The sequence below is a fragment of the Dipodomys merriami genome, unplaced genomic scaffold, assembly GCF_024711535.1.
Source record: "Dipodomys merriami isolate MVZ:Mamm:240054 unplaced genomic scaffold, mDipMer1.0.p SCAF_5, whole genome shotgun sequence".
In the NCBI taxonomy this organism is placed as follows: domain Eukaryota; kingdom Metazoa; phylum Chordata; class Mammalia; order Rodentia; family Heteromyidae; genus Dipodomys; species Dipodomys merriami.
The window spans coordinates 68631133-68647740 of NW_027206068.1; the positions used below are offsets into that span (position 1 = coordinate 68631133).

The window sequence follows — 16608 nt, forward strand, 5'->3', positions numbered from 1 at the left end:
CCACTAAGCTACAGTCCCAGCCCTCATGTTAAATATATTAAATAAGGTTACTATAGCAAAAGTATGTCCAGATGCAATAGTGAAATGTTATAGCCTTCTAGAAATAACATTATTTACTGACTTTAGTTACTATTTTAAACATTTTTTAAACTATCAGCATAATGTTAAATAACTGATAATGTAAAGGCAATGAAGAAATTTTCCTTACATTAACCTAAATCAATTCTTCTACTATTTTCTCTCTTTCCCTAGCTCAGTCCCTCTTGCTCCTTTTTCTTTTCCCTCTCTCTCCTCTCCTTCTCTCTCTCCTCTCTTTTCTTTAATCAAGTGCCATATGGGAACTGCAGGCTCTGCACTGAACTATAGTTGTCTTCTCTGAGGACCATCTATTCAGCTACTCATGGGAGGATACATTTTGTTCCTGATAACATTTTCTTCTTGGTCATCTCTTACGAACCACATGCCTACACAGTTTTAAAAAAGTAAATATTGCCAGGTGCCAATGGCTCGTGCCTATTATCTTCACTACTAAGGAGACTGAGATCTGAGGATCATGGTTCAAAACCAGCTGCAGCAAAGTCCATCAGATTCTTATCTCTAATTAATGACAGAAAAAGCCAGAAGTGATGCTGTGGCTCAAGTAGTAGACTAGCCTTAAGCAAAAGCAGCTCAGGGACAGCACCCAAACCCAGAGGTTAAGCCCCAGGCCCAGCAGAAAAACAAAAAACAAAACAAAAAAAAAAAAAACCTCATTACCTGATTTATTAAAAATTTAGAAAAAAAGTCAATCCTTGGAAACTATGTTTATAAAAGCAGCAGTCTATTCTTCCCCATCTAATTCCCATTCTCCAACACAATTATCCCCACTCTCCATAGTAACACATACATTATACAAAATTTTGCCATCTTAACCCATTTTTTTTTGAGACAGTGTATCACTATGTTGCTTATGCTGACCTTGAACTCTGGATCCTCCTGCCTCAGCTTTGTGAGTGCTAGGCCTAGGCATGTGCCATCATGTCTGTCTTAACTATCTCTAACTATATATAGTTCAGTGACATTCAATACATTCACTGTTGTGCAACCACTTGTACCATTCATCACCAGAACTTTTTCATCTGCACAAACTCAAAGTCTATACCCATTAAACACTAACCTCCCATTCTCCCATTTCTAGCTCCTAATAACCACTATTGTGCTTCCTGTCTTTATGAATTTAATAATTCTAGAACCTTATATTAAGTGGGTCATAGACTATTTGCCCTTTGTGACTTTTATTTTACTTAGCAAAACATCTTCAAAGTTAATCCATATTGTAACATGTGTTAGAATTTCCTTCTTTTATAAGGCTAAATAACATTCCATAATATGTACTATAAGCATCACATTCTGTTTATCCATTAGCACTTGGGTTGTTCCCATATTTTCCTATTGTGAATCATACTGCTATGAAGATGATGCACACATATACTCAAGTCACTACTTTCAAATTCTTCTGAATGTGTATCTGAAATTCTTGGAAGAGGAGGGGTATGATCAGAACCTTGTACTTTTGTTTAACTTTTTAAATCAAGGTTAGTGTTCTACCATGAGCCACACCTCCCTTTCTGGCTTTTTTGTTTGCTAACTGGAGATAAGAGTCTTAAGAATTTTTCTCCATGAGCTGGCTTTGAACTGCAATCTCCTGAATACCTACGATTATAAACATGAACCACCACACCAAGCCTCATAGCTGGCAATTCTTAGTTATGTTTTCCCCTGCTCCCTTATTTGGCTCCAAATTTCTAAATACCATGTTACACTATTTTCAGCTTCAAGTATTACTGAATTCCTATCCCAAAAGCTGAAATTTTAATCTTTATATACCACTCCTAAATGTACACACACTCCCCTTTCCTTCAACATTGAGTATTTAAATTGGGCTTAGTAAAAATTATTGATAATTTAGTATCATGTAACATACTATTGTTACATTTCCTTTTTTTCACATCCTTTGGTTCTCTTGAATTATAACTGCTTCACTTCTCATTTGCTTTGTTTTCTATGTACTTATTACTAGTAGATTTCCAAATTCTTTACTAGAAAGTGAAAACATTTGAACACTTTAGGTAATCTACCAATTGTATATTTTTCCTTGAAGATAATCCTTCTAAGATACCCAATTAAAACTAAATTAATATTAAATACAAGTATAGAGCTTTCCAGTCTCCTGACCTATCCGAATCTGGCTGCTTTATGAGCCAGTTTGATTATTTTTCCAGGTATATTTTACCACTTTAATTCATATAACAATCTGGAGTTGCCACTTCCAGAAAGACAACTATTAATTTATTACCTACTTATTTAACTATCATTTCATTTATATTATTTTATTTCTCTTAGTAAAGATATATAGATATTTTCTTTTTAATGTAAGCTCACATTTATTCCTGAGTTTATTCTCAGTTTTGGTTGTTATTATACATTAAGACTTTACATATATTTCCATACATATTAGTATTAGTTATATGACTTTTAATATTAAATCCATTTATATATAATTACTATTACACTTAAGATATATTTCAGCTGGGCACCAGTGGCTCATGCCTGTAATCCTAGCTACTCAGGAGGCTGAGATCACAGTTCAAAGCCAGACCAAGCAAGGAAAGTCCATGAGACTCTTATCTCCAATTAACCGCCAGAAAACCAGAAGTGGCACTGTGGCTCAAGCAGTAGAGAGCTAGCCTTGAGCTGAAGAGCTGAGGGACAGCGCCAAAGCCCAAAGTTCAAGCCCTACGACCAACAAGAAAAAAAAAGAAAAAGACATAGTTCAACTACATGTGAATACACTAGAAAATACATGGATTATTCCATCCATGGATACTAAGCCTAGCATTTTAGTACTTCTTAGAGGTGTATTTCTTTGGTTTCCTTAAACACAGCCCTCATGTAATTTACAAGTGCTAGTTGGCATCCAATCCTCCACTGAATTTCATAACTGCATCACTCTCTTGAAAAACTAACATGAATTCACAATTCATTAAAGATTTTTAGGCACCTAAGTAATCCCACATTTCTTTCTCATGGAAGTCTAATTCAATATTGGTAATTTTTTCTTTAATTATAGTCAAAAGTAAAAATGAGAACATCCTAGTAATAGAAATGAAAATTGGTGCATTATCGACTGAACTGCAAACAAATATTACTTTTATGTCTATTTCTAAATATCAATCTCCATATTAAAGAATGTTTTTCTTTTTAGATATAATCAAAAGACTAAGAGTTTTGACTGTTGCTTTCTTTTAATTAATTAAAAGCTCCCACTCCTAAATACCTAGAAGAGCTCTTAATTAGTAAGTTGTCACAGAATTTTAGACTCTTATCAAAGACATTTACCTCAACAGTTCTAATATTTTCAGTCGAGGGAATCTCCTATACACCCCACTAAATGCACTTCTCTCCAACTCAGCTTTACTTAGCTTTATTCACTTTACATTTCTTTCCTTTTCCTCTAATTAAATGTTATCATCTCTGAATTTCTTTGTAGGACTTCAGAAGCCTGAAAAAACCTGAAACCTGTCCAAGAATCAGCTCATCGTATTTCTTCTAAGTGTGTAAACACTGTTTAAATGTTTGAAGTATCACTGTAGATTACTTCTCAAGGCAGACAGCAACCAAACACTCAAATGACAGTTTCTACTCTTACCTCTATTGCTCGAATTACTTTAGAAAGTTCCTTAATAAGATGTCCAGGTCTAACATTGTCTGGAATTTCAAAGGCATGTTCAGATACTAGCTGTAATTTGAATAAACAAAGAAAAGCAAAGTTACTTTAATAAGTAAAAATAAATCTACTAGATCAATATTTGGGTTGTCTATACACTTTACATCCATAGCCAGATAACAGTAAGCAGCCTAATCTCACAATTCATGGAGCTGGAATGATACAGTCTAAGGAGAATATCTTTATTATAGAAAGACCTCTGAAATTGAGTTAAAAATCGCAGTCAATCCTGCTTTGTACTGAGTAGTAGCCTTACATTCTATACCTCAAATCCTACTGTGATTCTACCTATAACTACTAATAACAAACAAATCAATTAACCCTAACATGAATTCACAATTCATTAAAGATTTTTAGGCACCTAAGTAATCCCACATTTCTTTCTCATGGAAGTCTAATTCAATATTGGTAATTTTTTCTTTAATTATAGTCAAAAGCAAAAATGAGAACATCCTAGTAATAGAAATGAAAATTGGTGCATTATCAACTGAACTGCAAACAAATATTACTTTTACGTCTATTTCTAAATATCAATCTCCATATTAAAGAATGTTTTTCTTTTTAGATATAGTCAAAAGACTAGAGTTTTGACAGTTTCTTTTCTCCTCTACTTGTTTCCAGTATAACTTGTTAGAACAAAGTAACAATGAAAGTGATATTTAAGCTGGATGCTAAGTGGCTCACATTTGAAATCCTAGTTACTTAGGAGGCTGAGATCTGAGAACTAGAGTTCAAAGCCAGCCCAGGCAGGAAAGTCTGTGAGACTCTATTTCCAATTTACCATCAAAAAGTCAGAAATGGAGCTGTGGCTCAAGTAGTAGAGCACTAGCCTTAAGCTAAAAGGCTCAGAGATGAGACTAGGCCCTGAGTTCAATCGTCAAGATGGGTACAAAAAAAAAAAAAAGTGAACCAGGGTGCCAGTGACTCATATTTATAATCCTAGCTACTCAGGAGGTTAAGATCTGAGGATCACAGTAGAAGCCAGCCTGGGCAGAAAAGTCCATGAGACTCTCATTTCCAATAAACTACTCAGAAAAGGCCATAAGTGATGCTGTGGCTCAAGTGTTATAGCACTAGCCATGAGCAAAAGCAGCTCAGGAACAGCATCCAGCCCTGAGTTCAAGCAGGAGGGGGGTAGGGGGGAAGAGGAGGGGGAAGAGGAAGAGGAAGAGGAAGAGGAAGAGGAAGAAGAAAAGAAGAAGGAGGAGGAGGAGGAAGAGGAGGAAGAGGAGGAAGAGGAGGAGGAAGAAGAGATGGTATTTATAGTGTTCTCATAGTGGAACATTAACACATTGAATCCCTTCAATAATAGCATGATATAGATAATACAGATTGAGTATCTCTCATCTGAAATGCTGGGTACTGAAAATGCTTGGAAGCACTTCAGATTTCAGCTTAGGATTCCTTAAATTATTCCTATTTTACAATTGAGGGATCTTAGGTAGAGATTAGGTACACTATACCAGAGTGATAAAGTTTATTAGTAGCAAAGATGAGATATAATTCTAATCTTTTAGTGTAATTTTTAACCATAATGCTCTGCCCTTATCTTTGAATAAATTTAACAGAAATATAAACATGTTCCTAAAGTGCATTTCAAATATATTAATATTATTTATCCATAAGCATAAATTTACATATACATAGAAATTATCCCATTTTGTTTTATGCCAGTTCTTAGGCCTTGGCCCCGCTTCTGAACTTTCATGCTCAAGGCTAGACCTCTACTATTTGAGACACAAGCTTACCTCCAAGTTTACTTTACTTTGGAGATAAAGAGTCTCATGGATTATCCTGCCCTGCTGGCTTTGAGCCACTATCCTCATGTGTCAGCCTCCTGAGTAGCTCGGATTACAAGTGTGAACCACTGGCCCCCTCCCTGGGACATTTTTAAGGTTTTGCCCCAGATGTACTGAACCATAATCTCTTGAGGATCCATGGGTTTTATTTTTTAAAAGCAGTAAAAGCAATACTGAGATTTGAAAATTATTCATCTAAATCCTCCCTCATGAGGTAAATCACACCATTTTTTGCAATATATGCTTTGTTTCTGTTAAATAGGTGTTAATTTGCTGATGCATTTCCTACATATATAGATGATGAAGTCTTTGACAATGGAAAACATGATTTTTATTTTCCTGATAATTTTCAGTGCCTGTTCTAATGGATATGTATCAGAGATAATGAAATGAAAAGGCCTATTAATTATTATCTCCCAATATCTCGAGAGCAGAAGTGGACATCCAAAAAACTAATATGGAAATCATCAGTTCACATATGTATCATTTATTGAAATATTGTGTATAAAATTCCAAAGTTGAAATAAAGTTGACAAAGACAATCCTTGTTCTTTAAGAAGAAAACATGAATAAAGTATGCATATTAATTGTTAAAGCACAAGGAATATGATATGGAGTTGTAAGGGAAGGATATAGTAATTCCAAATGGAGATCTGGTATGACCTCTTAGATGGAGGGGTTAAAGTACAAACAATTTAGTAAAAATGGAAAGTTTATGCTTGAACCTTGCCTCCTTCTTTCCATCCTTTTTATGTAAGTCCAGCAAGTGGTAAATCGTTGAGGCTTGCAATCCCAAAATGAGTTTTATGTTCTACCTCCACCAGTTCTCTTGCATGGGTACCTAAATGGAGGCACCAACAGCATCTAGACCTTTTACAGTTACTTTGAGAATTAAATGAAATCATGCACACAAAGACTAAGCAAAAAAACTTAGCACTCTATGAAGGCTTAATGTTATTTATTCTTATTCACTAACTCTATGTTCTTAGTCAATATCTTAAATACATTTGAATTACTTTTTCCAAATTAAAAAGATGAAGTATTTACTTTAACAAATAAAACCAGAAACATGTCTATACATACTGTATAATAAAATGAAGGCTCTATTTAAAGTTTGATTTCCATTTTCTCTACAACTAGCACATAAATGCTGTCAAATCAGCAAAAGAACTCTGTTTTACTAATCTTTCTAAAAACCAGAAACAATGACTTACTTCTTTTTTCATCCATAATTTTAAAGCAGAATGTAGTGCTTTCACTCCCTGTACTAAGTAAGTTTGAGGCTGGAAACCATCTTCTCTCAGTTCTGTAGAACGAAGGGGGACAGGGAAAGGAGTTAAAATATTCTAAAAAAAAAAGAAAAAAGTAATAAAAAAAAGAAAGACTATAATAAAAATACAAAATAACAATAATACAAAATACAAAATAACAAAATAATAAAAAGTAGATAATGAAATGATCAATTCAAAAGGCAAAAATAAAAAGAAGCAGAACTACATTAAGTGTAGTTTTGGGGTTTTGTTTTTTTTTCTTTTTTCTGGTCCTGGAGCTTGAACTCAGAGCCTGGGCATTGTCCTTGAGCCGCTATGTGCTCAAGGCTAGTGTTCTACCACTTGAACTACAGCACCACTTCTGGCTTTTTCTGTTTATGTGGTACTGAGGAATCGAATCCAGAGCTTCATGCATGCTAGGCAAGCACTATACCATTGAGCCACGTTCTCAGCCCCATTAAGTGCAGTTTTATCCAAAATATTTCAGTTAAGAAGACAAAAGCTGCCAGATGGCGGTAGCTCACACCTGTAATCCTAGCTACTCAGGAGACTGAGATCTGAGGGTTGTGGTTCAAAGCCAGCCCAGGCAGCAAAGTCTGTGAGGCTTGTCTCCAATAAACCACCAGAAAACTGGAAATGGCCCTGTGGCTCAAGTGGTATAGTGCTTCAGCCTTGAGCTGAAGAGCTGAGGGACAACAACAGTGAGCAGGCCCAGGGTTCAAGCCCACGACTGGCCCAAAAAAAAGGGAAAAAAAAGAAAGAAAGAAAGAGAGAGAGAGAGAGGGAGGGAGGGAGGGAGGGAGGGAGGGAGGGAGGGAGGGAGGGAGGGAGGGAAGGAAGGAAGGAAGGAAGGAAGGAAGGAAGGAAGGAAGGGAGGGAGGGAGGGAGGGAGGGAGGGAGGGAAGGAGGGAAGGAGGGAGGGAGGGAGGGAGGGAGGGAGGGAGGGAGGGAGGGAGGGAGAGAACAAAAAGCACAGAAAGGCTTAAAATAAAGAAGATGTGAAAAGGACATTAAGCTTTCAAGAGAAAGCTGGTATAGCTATATTAACATAGTCATTGACAGTTATTTTATAATGGCCAAATATTCAATTCACTAGAAAGACAATAATTTAGATTTGCTCAATAATAACAGTCTGAAAACAAAGCATTAACTAGACAGAACTACTAAAATAAGTAACTTCACAATCACAGTGGGACATTATAATGCACCCAGTTAGACAATGCCGTGGGTTAAAATTATTGATAGATATTCAATTTGAACAAGGTACAATTTGATTTGATGGCTATAAGAATATTATACTTGACAATTTCAGAATACACACTCTTTTCAAACATATATGACATATTACAAAAACCATCCATATCTCAGGAACACAAACTGATTATCAAGAAATGCAAAGATTTAAATCACCTACATGTTTACAATGCAATTAAGCTAGAAATTAAAAAATACAACTAGAGAAAGCCTTATTCTTTAGAAATTAAGAAACACTGCTATTTAGAAATAGCCAAGTGCCAGTGGCTCACCCTGTAATCCTACTCGGGCAGCTAAGATCCAGAGGATCTCTACTCGAAACCAACTCAAGCAGAAAAGCCCAACAGACTACATTTCCTAAAATTAATCAGCCAATAGCCGAACTGGGAGCATAGCTCAAATGATAGAGGAAAAGGAGGAGAAAGGAACAGAGGGAATAGGAGGGGGAAGGAGAATGCACAACACATCAGAAAAATCTTCATTTTTATTATTGTTTAACCAATGTTAAAAAATACATCAAAATATGTGGTATAGTGAGTCTTTTTTTATGTTTATGTTAGAAAAAAAACCCAAAATGCTGAAAATTAGTAAGCTGAGAACCTACTTTAAAATAGTATCACAAAAGTTGGGATAGTATTATTTAGAGAAGCGAAAAAAGACATAACGGGAAAGGTAAGAGGTATTTTTAGGGTGTTGGCAAGGATATTTTTGCTTGAGTACAAGTTGCCTTCTCTTTAAACTGCCCAAGTTTGTATGTAGTATGTGTCATCTACATAGCAAACTGTGTTGGGTTTTTTTAACCAGAGTGATTATCTAAAATTGGGGGCAAAATATTTCAGGTATAGTCAAAATTCAGGTAATGTGAAGCAAAAGTAAAAGATTTCAGTTTTCTCCATAACTAGTTTTACTTGAGCCAAACTGGTTCACTGCTATTATTAACATGAAATACAGTGAAGAAGTTCATACAACAACCCTTCAAGTAATCCATCACATCATACAAACTTTGTAACAGTTTGAGAGTTGGCAAGTAATAGGCCACAATGCAAAGTAAGAAATAAGTGATGCCCAGGGGTTGGTGTCGCACACCTATAATCCTAACTACTTAGGAGGCTGAGATCTAAGGATCAGGGATCAAAGCCAGCCTGGGCAGGAAAGTCCATGAGACTCTTATCTCCAGTAAACCACTCAGAACCTGGAAGTCCAGCTGTGGCTCAAGTGGTAGAGCACTCATCTTGAGCTGAAGAGCTGAGGGACAGTGCCCAGGCCCAGAGTTCAAGCCCCACGACGAAAGAAAGAAAGAAAGAAAGAAAGAAAGAAAGAAAGAAAGAAAGAAAGAAAGAAAGAAAGAAAGAAAGAAAGAAAGGAAGGAAGGAAGGAAGGAAGGAAGGAAGGAAGGAAGGAAGGAAGGAAGGAAGGAGGAGGGAGGGAGGGAGGGAGGGAGGGAGGGAGGGAGGGAGGGAGGGAGGGAGGGAGGGAGGGAGAGAGGGAGGAAGGAAGGAAGGAAGGAAGGAAGGAAGGAAGGAAGGAAGGAAGGAAGGAAGGAAGGAAGGAAAGAGAAAGAGGAAAGAAAGAAGGAAAGAAAGAGAGAGAGAGAGAGAGAGAGAGAGAGAGGGAGAGAGGGAGGGAGAGAGGGAAGGAAGGCAGGAAGGAAGGAAGTGATGAAGAACATACTTTTAGGATGATGAAACGACACCTGCCACTCCTGTTTCTAGGACAAGTGCTAACACAATAACATTGCTGTAACAGTCATTTGGCTGTAGCCTTAATGGGCTTGGATTTGTAGCACTAGTACTGACAAGTATCCTATACTGACCTGGATGTTAAAATTTCAAAGTAACCCATGAATACCCTTTTATAGAAATCAATTTTATTTCAGATTCCTTAATGCATTTCAAATTCCTTACTGCTCATGATCAGTATTTCTCAACTTTGGATTACCTAAAGCAAATACTAGTTGGTTCTAATATTAAGCAAACTGATGTTGTGATTTAATGAGTCTTTATTTACTGTGCACTTGTGTGTATGTGTGTGCACATGCGCACATAGGTGTATATGGTGGTCTTCAGGCTTGAACTCAGTGCTCCAAGCTCTCGCTTTTTTTTTTTTTTTTTGGTTAGTCATGGGGCCTGAACTCTAGGCCTGGTCACTGTCCCTCAGCAATTCAGCTCAAGGCTAGTGCTCTACCACTTGAGCCACAGTTCCACTTCCGGCTTTTTCTGTTTATGTGGTGCTGAGAAATTGATCCCAGGACCTCACACCTGCAAGGCAAGCACTCTACCACTGAGCACCTCCCCAACCCCTCTTGCTTGTTTTTTTTAGTCTCTTAACTGGAGGGTTCAATATCTGGTCAGCCAGATATTGAAACAGATAGATATTCAGGTTAAGAATTGATTTCTGGAGCGGTAGCTAGTCATGTGAAAAAGAACCTTGTCTTCCATATCTTGAGGAGCCTAACTCCATCACACATATACCTGCAAAATGTGTTAGCATCTCCCTTGACAAAGTACTATAAAAAGCCATTGTTTTCTCCTTCCATGCAAAGTAAGGAGTCTACTGGTTTTCTTTTGAGGGGAAAAAAATCCATACACAGTTTTGTCATTTTAGTTCTGTACTATCCTAAGAAATGAAATTTTGGGTTTCATTTTTTTTCTTTCCTGTATAACTTCCAAATGGAAAATGAAACAAATGTCTGAATAAACGTCATTGTTTAATCTGTCTGCACCTGCTTTCCTGAGAATGAATAATAGTTCCATCTTTTGCAAATTGAACCAGACAAACTGTATTCTCATTGGCACCAGTACATAAAAAGCAGAAATAGATAAAAATACTAGTCAACCATCAATTCAACAGCTCAGAGAGTGTAAAGTCAAAATATAAAAATATCCAAATCAAGCCGGGTGCCAGTGGCTCATGCCGGTAATCCTAGCTACTCAGGAGGCTGAGATCTGAGGATCACAGTTCAAAGCTAGCCCAGGCAGGAAAGTCCTTGAGATTCTTTTTTTATGTTTCGTTTTTGGTTTTGGTTTTGTTTTGTTTTTTTTGGTGCAGTTGTGGGGCCTGAACTCTGGGCCTGGGCGCTGTCCCTCAGCTCTTCAGCTCAAGGCTAGCGCTCTACCACTTGAGCCACAGCACCACTTCCGGCTTTTTTCTTTTTGCTTATGTGGTGCTGAGGAATCGAACCCAGGGCCTCAGGCATGCAAGGCAAGTGCTCTACCACTGAGCCACCTTCCCAGCCCTGGAGATTCTTATCTCCAATAAACCACTAGAAAACTGCAAGTGATCCTGTGGCTCAAGAGGTAGAGCACTCGCCTTGAGCTGAAGAGCTGAGGGATAGCACCCAAGCCCAGAGTTCAAACCCACGACCAAAAAAAAAACAAAAACAAAAACAAAAACCCAAATCTGAAATTTCATCTTAAGAAACAACTTCAAGCTTAAATCAAGAGATTTTTCTAAAAGAAATGTATGTACCTATGTTCAATTGCTATGTGTGAAATGTACTACTCAGCACAATGGTTAGACAGTGATAGTATACGTATTACTTGATTCTCTTAGGATATGGAAATTAATTATTCCTTTTTTTTTTTTTGCCAGTCCGGGAGCTTGAACTCAGGACCTGGGCATTGTCCCTGAGCTTTTGCTCAAGGATAGCACTCTACCACTTGAGCCACAGCGCCACTTCTGGCCTTTTCTGTTTATGTGGTACGAAGGAATTCAACCCAGCGCTTCATGCATACTAGGGAAGCACTCTACCACTAAGCAACGTTCTTAGCCCTTCCCTGGATTTTTAAAAGATAATGTTTGAGGAATGTATGCAAGGTAGCAATTCCTTAACATAGCCACACTTTTTTTTCAGTGCAAGTGATAAGGAAGTTTCTTAGCAAAGAAATACACTTTCACAATAGACTTAAAGCAGAACATCTCTAAGGAGAGAATGACAATGATTTTTACCCCAGCACAAGTTTTATTAGAAGTATAAGAGAAGCACTAAGTCCTTCCCCAGGACCAGCCAAGGGGACAGAATCACTGTCCCAAAGGAAGAGGAGGTTTATTGAATGATATCTGACCTCTAGGGCATGGTTTTACAGATCTGGGTAAGCTAAAGATTTATACAAGCTACATTCTTGACAAAGAAACATAAACGTTTGAGAATGTATGCAGATCACTAGATCAAAAGATGAAACAAACATTTTCTAGTACTACCTACATTGTATGCTGGTCTGATGCATGTTTGTCTACACATGGTTTCCTTTCTACAACTTGAGCCAAGCCTCCAACCCCTATACATGATATCTAAGAATATGTGAGAAGCCGAGCGCCAGTAGCTCACGCCTGTAATCCTAACTACTCAGGAGGCTGAGATCTGAGGATTGAGGTTCAAAGCCAGCCTGGGCAGGAAAGTCCGTGAGACTCTTATCTCCAATAAACCACTAGAAAATCGGAAGTGGCGCTGTGGCTCAAGCGGTAGAGCTGAAGAGCACAGGGTCAGCACCCAAGCCTAGAGTTCAAGCCCCACGACTGACCAAAAAAAAAAATAATAAAATAAATAAATAAATAAGAATGTGTGAGGGAGCTATGAACTAGAGAATCTTAACTACTAAACAATATCTGGTCATGAGCTTAAAAAAAAAAAGATGGTAACATCCATAACATATAAACATATAAAACATACAAACATATAAAATATTTTATATATATAAATATGTATATATATATATATATGTATATATACATATATACATATATATATAATGCAAGAAAATGTGCAAATTATTGATTACCTTTCAGGGTTTCCAGCAAATTTTTGGCTACAAACCAACATATGGCTTCAAAGAAAGGGAATTTGAAAAGATCCGGTGTCTTTAGTCTTTTCTCCATCTCATAACACCTAAGTGAAAAAAATTGAAGGAACGTTTATTGTTAGTATTAGCATTTTGAAGTTAAATAAAGGTTAACAGATTTGAAAATAAAAATAAGCATGCCAATAAGGTGCTATATTGTACTTAACACCACATTCACACAAGTGAACTGTGTTCTTACACAGCTTCTGCCCTTCATAAATTTGCCAATACACTTAGGAATTACTTTGAGCTTTGTAAAAGATCACTTTGAAATTTGTGTCCTAGTTTTAATAGAAGATATTTAATGAGGGCCCTATTAATTAATAAAACACTATGTTTTTAAAAATCAGCTCCATGTGTTCAACAACGCTGCAATACCCACTAGACTTTGGTGAAGACCACATTTGGCACTTTTTTTTTTTCTGGTTTTCTGGTGGTTTATTGCAGATAAGAGTCTCACATACTTCCCTGCTCGGGCTGGCTTTGAACTGCAATCCTAATATTTCAGCCTCCTACAGGCATGAGCCACCAGCACCTGGCTCACATTTGGCACTTAGTATGAGTAGTATAAGGATAGGAGCCATAGTCTGCCACAAGGTTAGTCTTCTGTCAGAATCCTTGCAAACTCATGAAGCAAAACTACCTCTTCTCTAGTTACAGCTCAGTATTAAATGACAAAATATAGGGATGGAGGCAAGGCTTACTTTGTAGAGTGTTAGCCAATGAACAAAAGCATCAGGTACTAAGTTCGAGTTCTAGTCTCAGACTAAAAAGAAAAAAATCTGAGCTGATGGCTCATACCTGTAATTCTAGCTACTCAGGAGGCTGAGATCTGAACATCACTGTTCAAATGCAACCCAGGTAAGAAAGTCTGTAAGACACCTCTAATTTTAGAAAGCCAGAAGTGGAGCTGTGGCTCAAGCTGTAGAGTGCTAGCATTGAGCAAAAAGCTCAAGATCAGTACTCAGGCCCTGAGCTTAAGCTCCAGGACCAGCAAGGGGAGTGAGGGGGAAGCTGTCACACACTTAAGTGAGTATAAGGCCTACAGTGGCTTAAAGTCTCATACACTGAAAAGCCATTATTTCCTGTAATAATGCCACAAACGCAGACTGTTCAGGTGCCCCATTACATGTAAAGTTATGAGTCACTAAATTCAGAGAACCTGATGATATGACCTCCCACCAGGTATTTCTCAGTTCTCTGAACACTCATCTAGTTTATCAATCAGGAATCATTTTCAACATAAGCAGTGTTGCCTTATAAGATGTACTCTCAGAGCTCAGGGACAGCTCCCAGGCCCTGAGTTCAAGTCCTACCACAGACAAAAATAAAAATAATTTTAAAAGATGTACTCTGATTAAATTACCTGGGGAAGGAACAGAGTTACACAAAGGTCAATTCTCATACAAAAGGGGAAAGAGCTGTTAATCCCTTACCTGAAACAAAACTAAAGCAAATGTTTTGACAACAGTCCTGACTTAAGGGTTGCTTTGTTTCAGCACAAGTCATACCAGAGTCTGACTGATTTCATTTATTTCCCTTGTTGCAAAAATAGCCCAAGGACCTTTGCAGAAAATTTTAATAATATACCAAGTAAGTTATTAATTTTGTTTTAGATTTGAAAGAATCCTCCTGACAAAATTTGAAACAATACTTTTGTTAAAGTTTCTATTCGTAATTATTTCTCAAGGTCTAGCCTGTCCACAGGATTTCAAATAAAATTTTGTGATCTTAATTTAAAAAAGAAATTAAAATAAAAATAGAAAAAATAATTTAAAATAAAAATTTTGTTTAAGAAAGAAGCAAAAGATCCTTTCAATGACACAAACCTGAGCTGCATGCCAATATTAAGATTGTGCAGAAAGTTTCCCCCAAAAGCCATACAGTCCTGAGAAGTGAGCACAGCATGAATCCACCCTGCAATGGTTACAAGTATATAAATCAGTGATCTTTCAACATTTAAACCAAACAGATGTGTCACTTACCAATAAGAAACTTAAAACATCAACACCAGCTGATAGTCAGCATTAATTGAACAAGTTAATGCTTATGACAATTGATTAATTCATTCAGATATTTATTAAGTGCCAGTAATATGCTAGGCTTTTTCTAAGTTTGAGAAATAAAATGAAGGCTTTTGGTAATTGTTTTTGTTTTCTTAGTTTTAAACACGACCCAACTTTACAATTAAGGATTTTACTCTGAGACAACTCAAATCTGTTTGAACTGGAAAAGCACATTTTCTATTAAAGACTGGCTGGGCATGCTGCTCCTTTAGCGTCACACTGAACTGAGGGCCCTGAAAGGAAACAAACAGAAGACCAGGGGCCTCAATCTGAGACTGGACTCTGCAAAAAGGAAAAGTCAGATTACTCACAATTAATAGTTGAGTCATAGTCCATGTTGGTAATCGAAATGATGGCATTTTTTTCCCATTAAAATGTTTTCAAATTAAAATCTAAGAGCTGATGCTTAACTTTTTAATGTTTATAGAATGTTTATAGAATTAGCATAAAGACTTTATAGGAATATAAATTCTTCAAGGAATTTATAAGTACAAAGCCTGTTTATTAGTGATCTATGCCTAGACACTTGAATTCTATTACATATTAAAGTAAAGTATTTCTGCATTGTTTTTGACACAATTTCTAGGAATACAAGAACTCTGTAAACTGAAACAAACTATAGTTTGTTTAGAAGTCTGTCAATTATCAATAAGCTTTAGAAAAAATTATATCATCTATACACCTGCATGAGTCAGGAACATGTTAAATAATATAAATGCTCACGACCAAGTCAAGTAGGACACATCTATTTAATCCCAACACTTGAGAGAAGAGGGAAAGAAGGGAACCAAAGAGAAAGGAGTCAGGTAAGCAAGAGAGAGAGGGAGAGAAATCCTCTGGCCTATCCCAGATCTACTGAGTCAGATCTTGAGAATGAGTCTCAGAAATCTAAAGTTTAATAAGCCCTCCATATATACCTGATGTTTGAGAACTGCTAACTTACACCAATTTGAGTAGCCACTAGTACACATGTGTAATAGTTTGTTGACTCGTGAAGCTAAAAAGTTTGTCCTAGCTATGCACTGGAGGCTCATGCCTGTAATCCTAGCTACTCAAGAGGCTGAGATATAAGGCTCACATTTCAAAGCCAATTCAAGCCAGCTCCTGTGAGACTCTTATCACCAATAAAGTACAAAAAAGCCAGAAGTGGTCCTGTGGCTCCTTGAGCAACAGAAGCTCAAGGACAGAGCCAGGGCCAGAGTTCAAGCCCCAGGACTAGAAAAAGAAAAAAAAGTTCAGTCTGTCCCCTAATGCTGCTGTGCAAACAAACACATATTGAAAAAGAATTTCATGGTTTGGGCACCAGTGGCTCACTCCTTTAATCCTAGCTATTCAGGAGGCTGAGATCTGAGGATTGTGGTTCAAAGCCAGCCTAGGCAGGTAAGGAAAGGCCAGGAGACTCCTATGTCCAATAAGAACCAGAAAACCAGAAGTGGAACTGTGGCTCAAAGTGGTAGAGCACTAGCACTACCCTTGACCAAAAGAGCTCAGGTACAGCCCTGAGACCCTGAATTCAGCCCCATGACCAATATATATACATATACAGAATTATAAACTGCCTTTAAACTTCTTCCTGACATTCTAGTTGGTCATTAGATACACACACAAACACAC

At 37.2% G+C, this 16608-nt stretch overlaps 1 protein-coding gene across 1 annotated transcript in view; it reads right to left on the reverse strand.

Moving 5' to 3' along the window:
- Kdm7a (lysine demethylase 7A) overlaps positions 1–16608 on the reverse strand; it is a 77592-nt gene that overhangs the window by 20071 nt on the left and 40913 nt on the right. The window contains exons 8-11 of the mRNA XM_069996901.1: positions 14758–14845; positions 12869–12975; positions 6780–6871; positions 3689–3778 (exon numbers count right to left, since the gene is read on the reverse strand). Of these exons, the coding sequence (XP_069853002.1) occupies positions 3689–3778; positions 6780–6871; positions 12869–12975; positions 14758–14845 (377 nt within the window). The remainder of the gene's footprint in view (positions 1–3688; positions 3779–6779; positions 6872–12868; positions 12976–14757; positions 14846–16608) is intronic.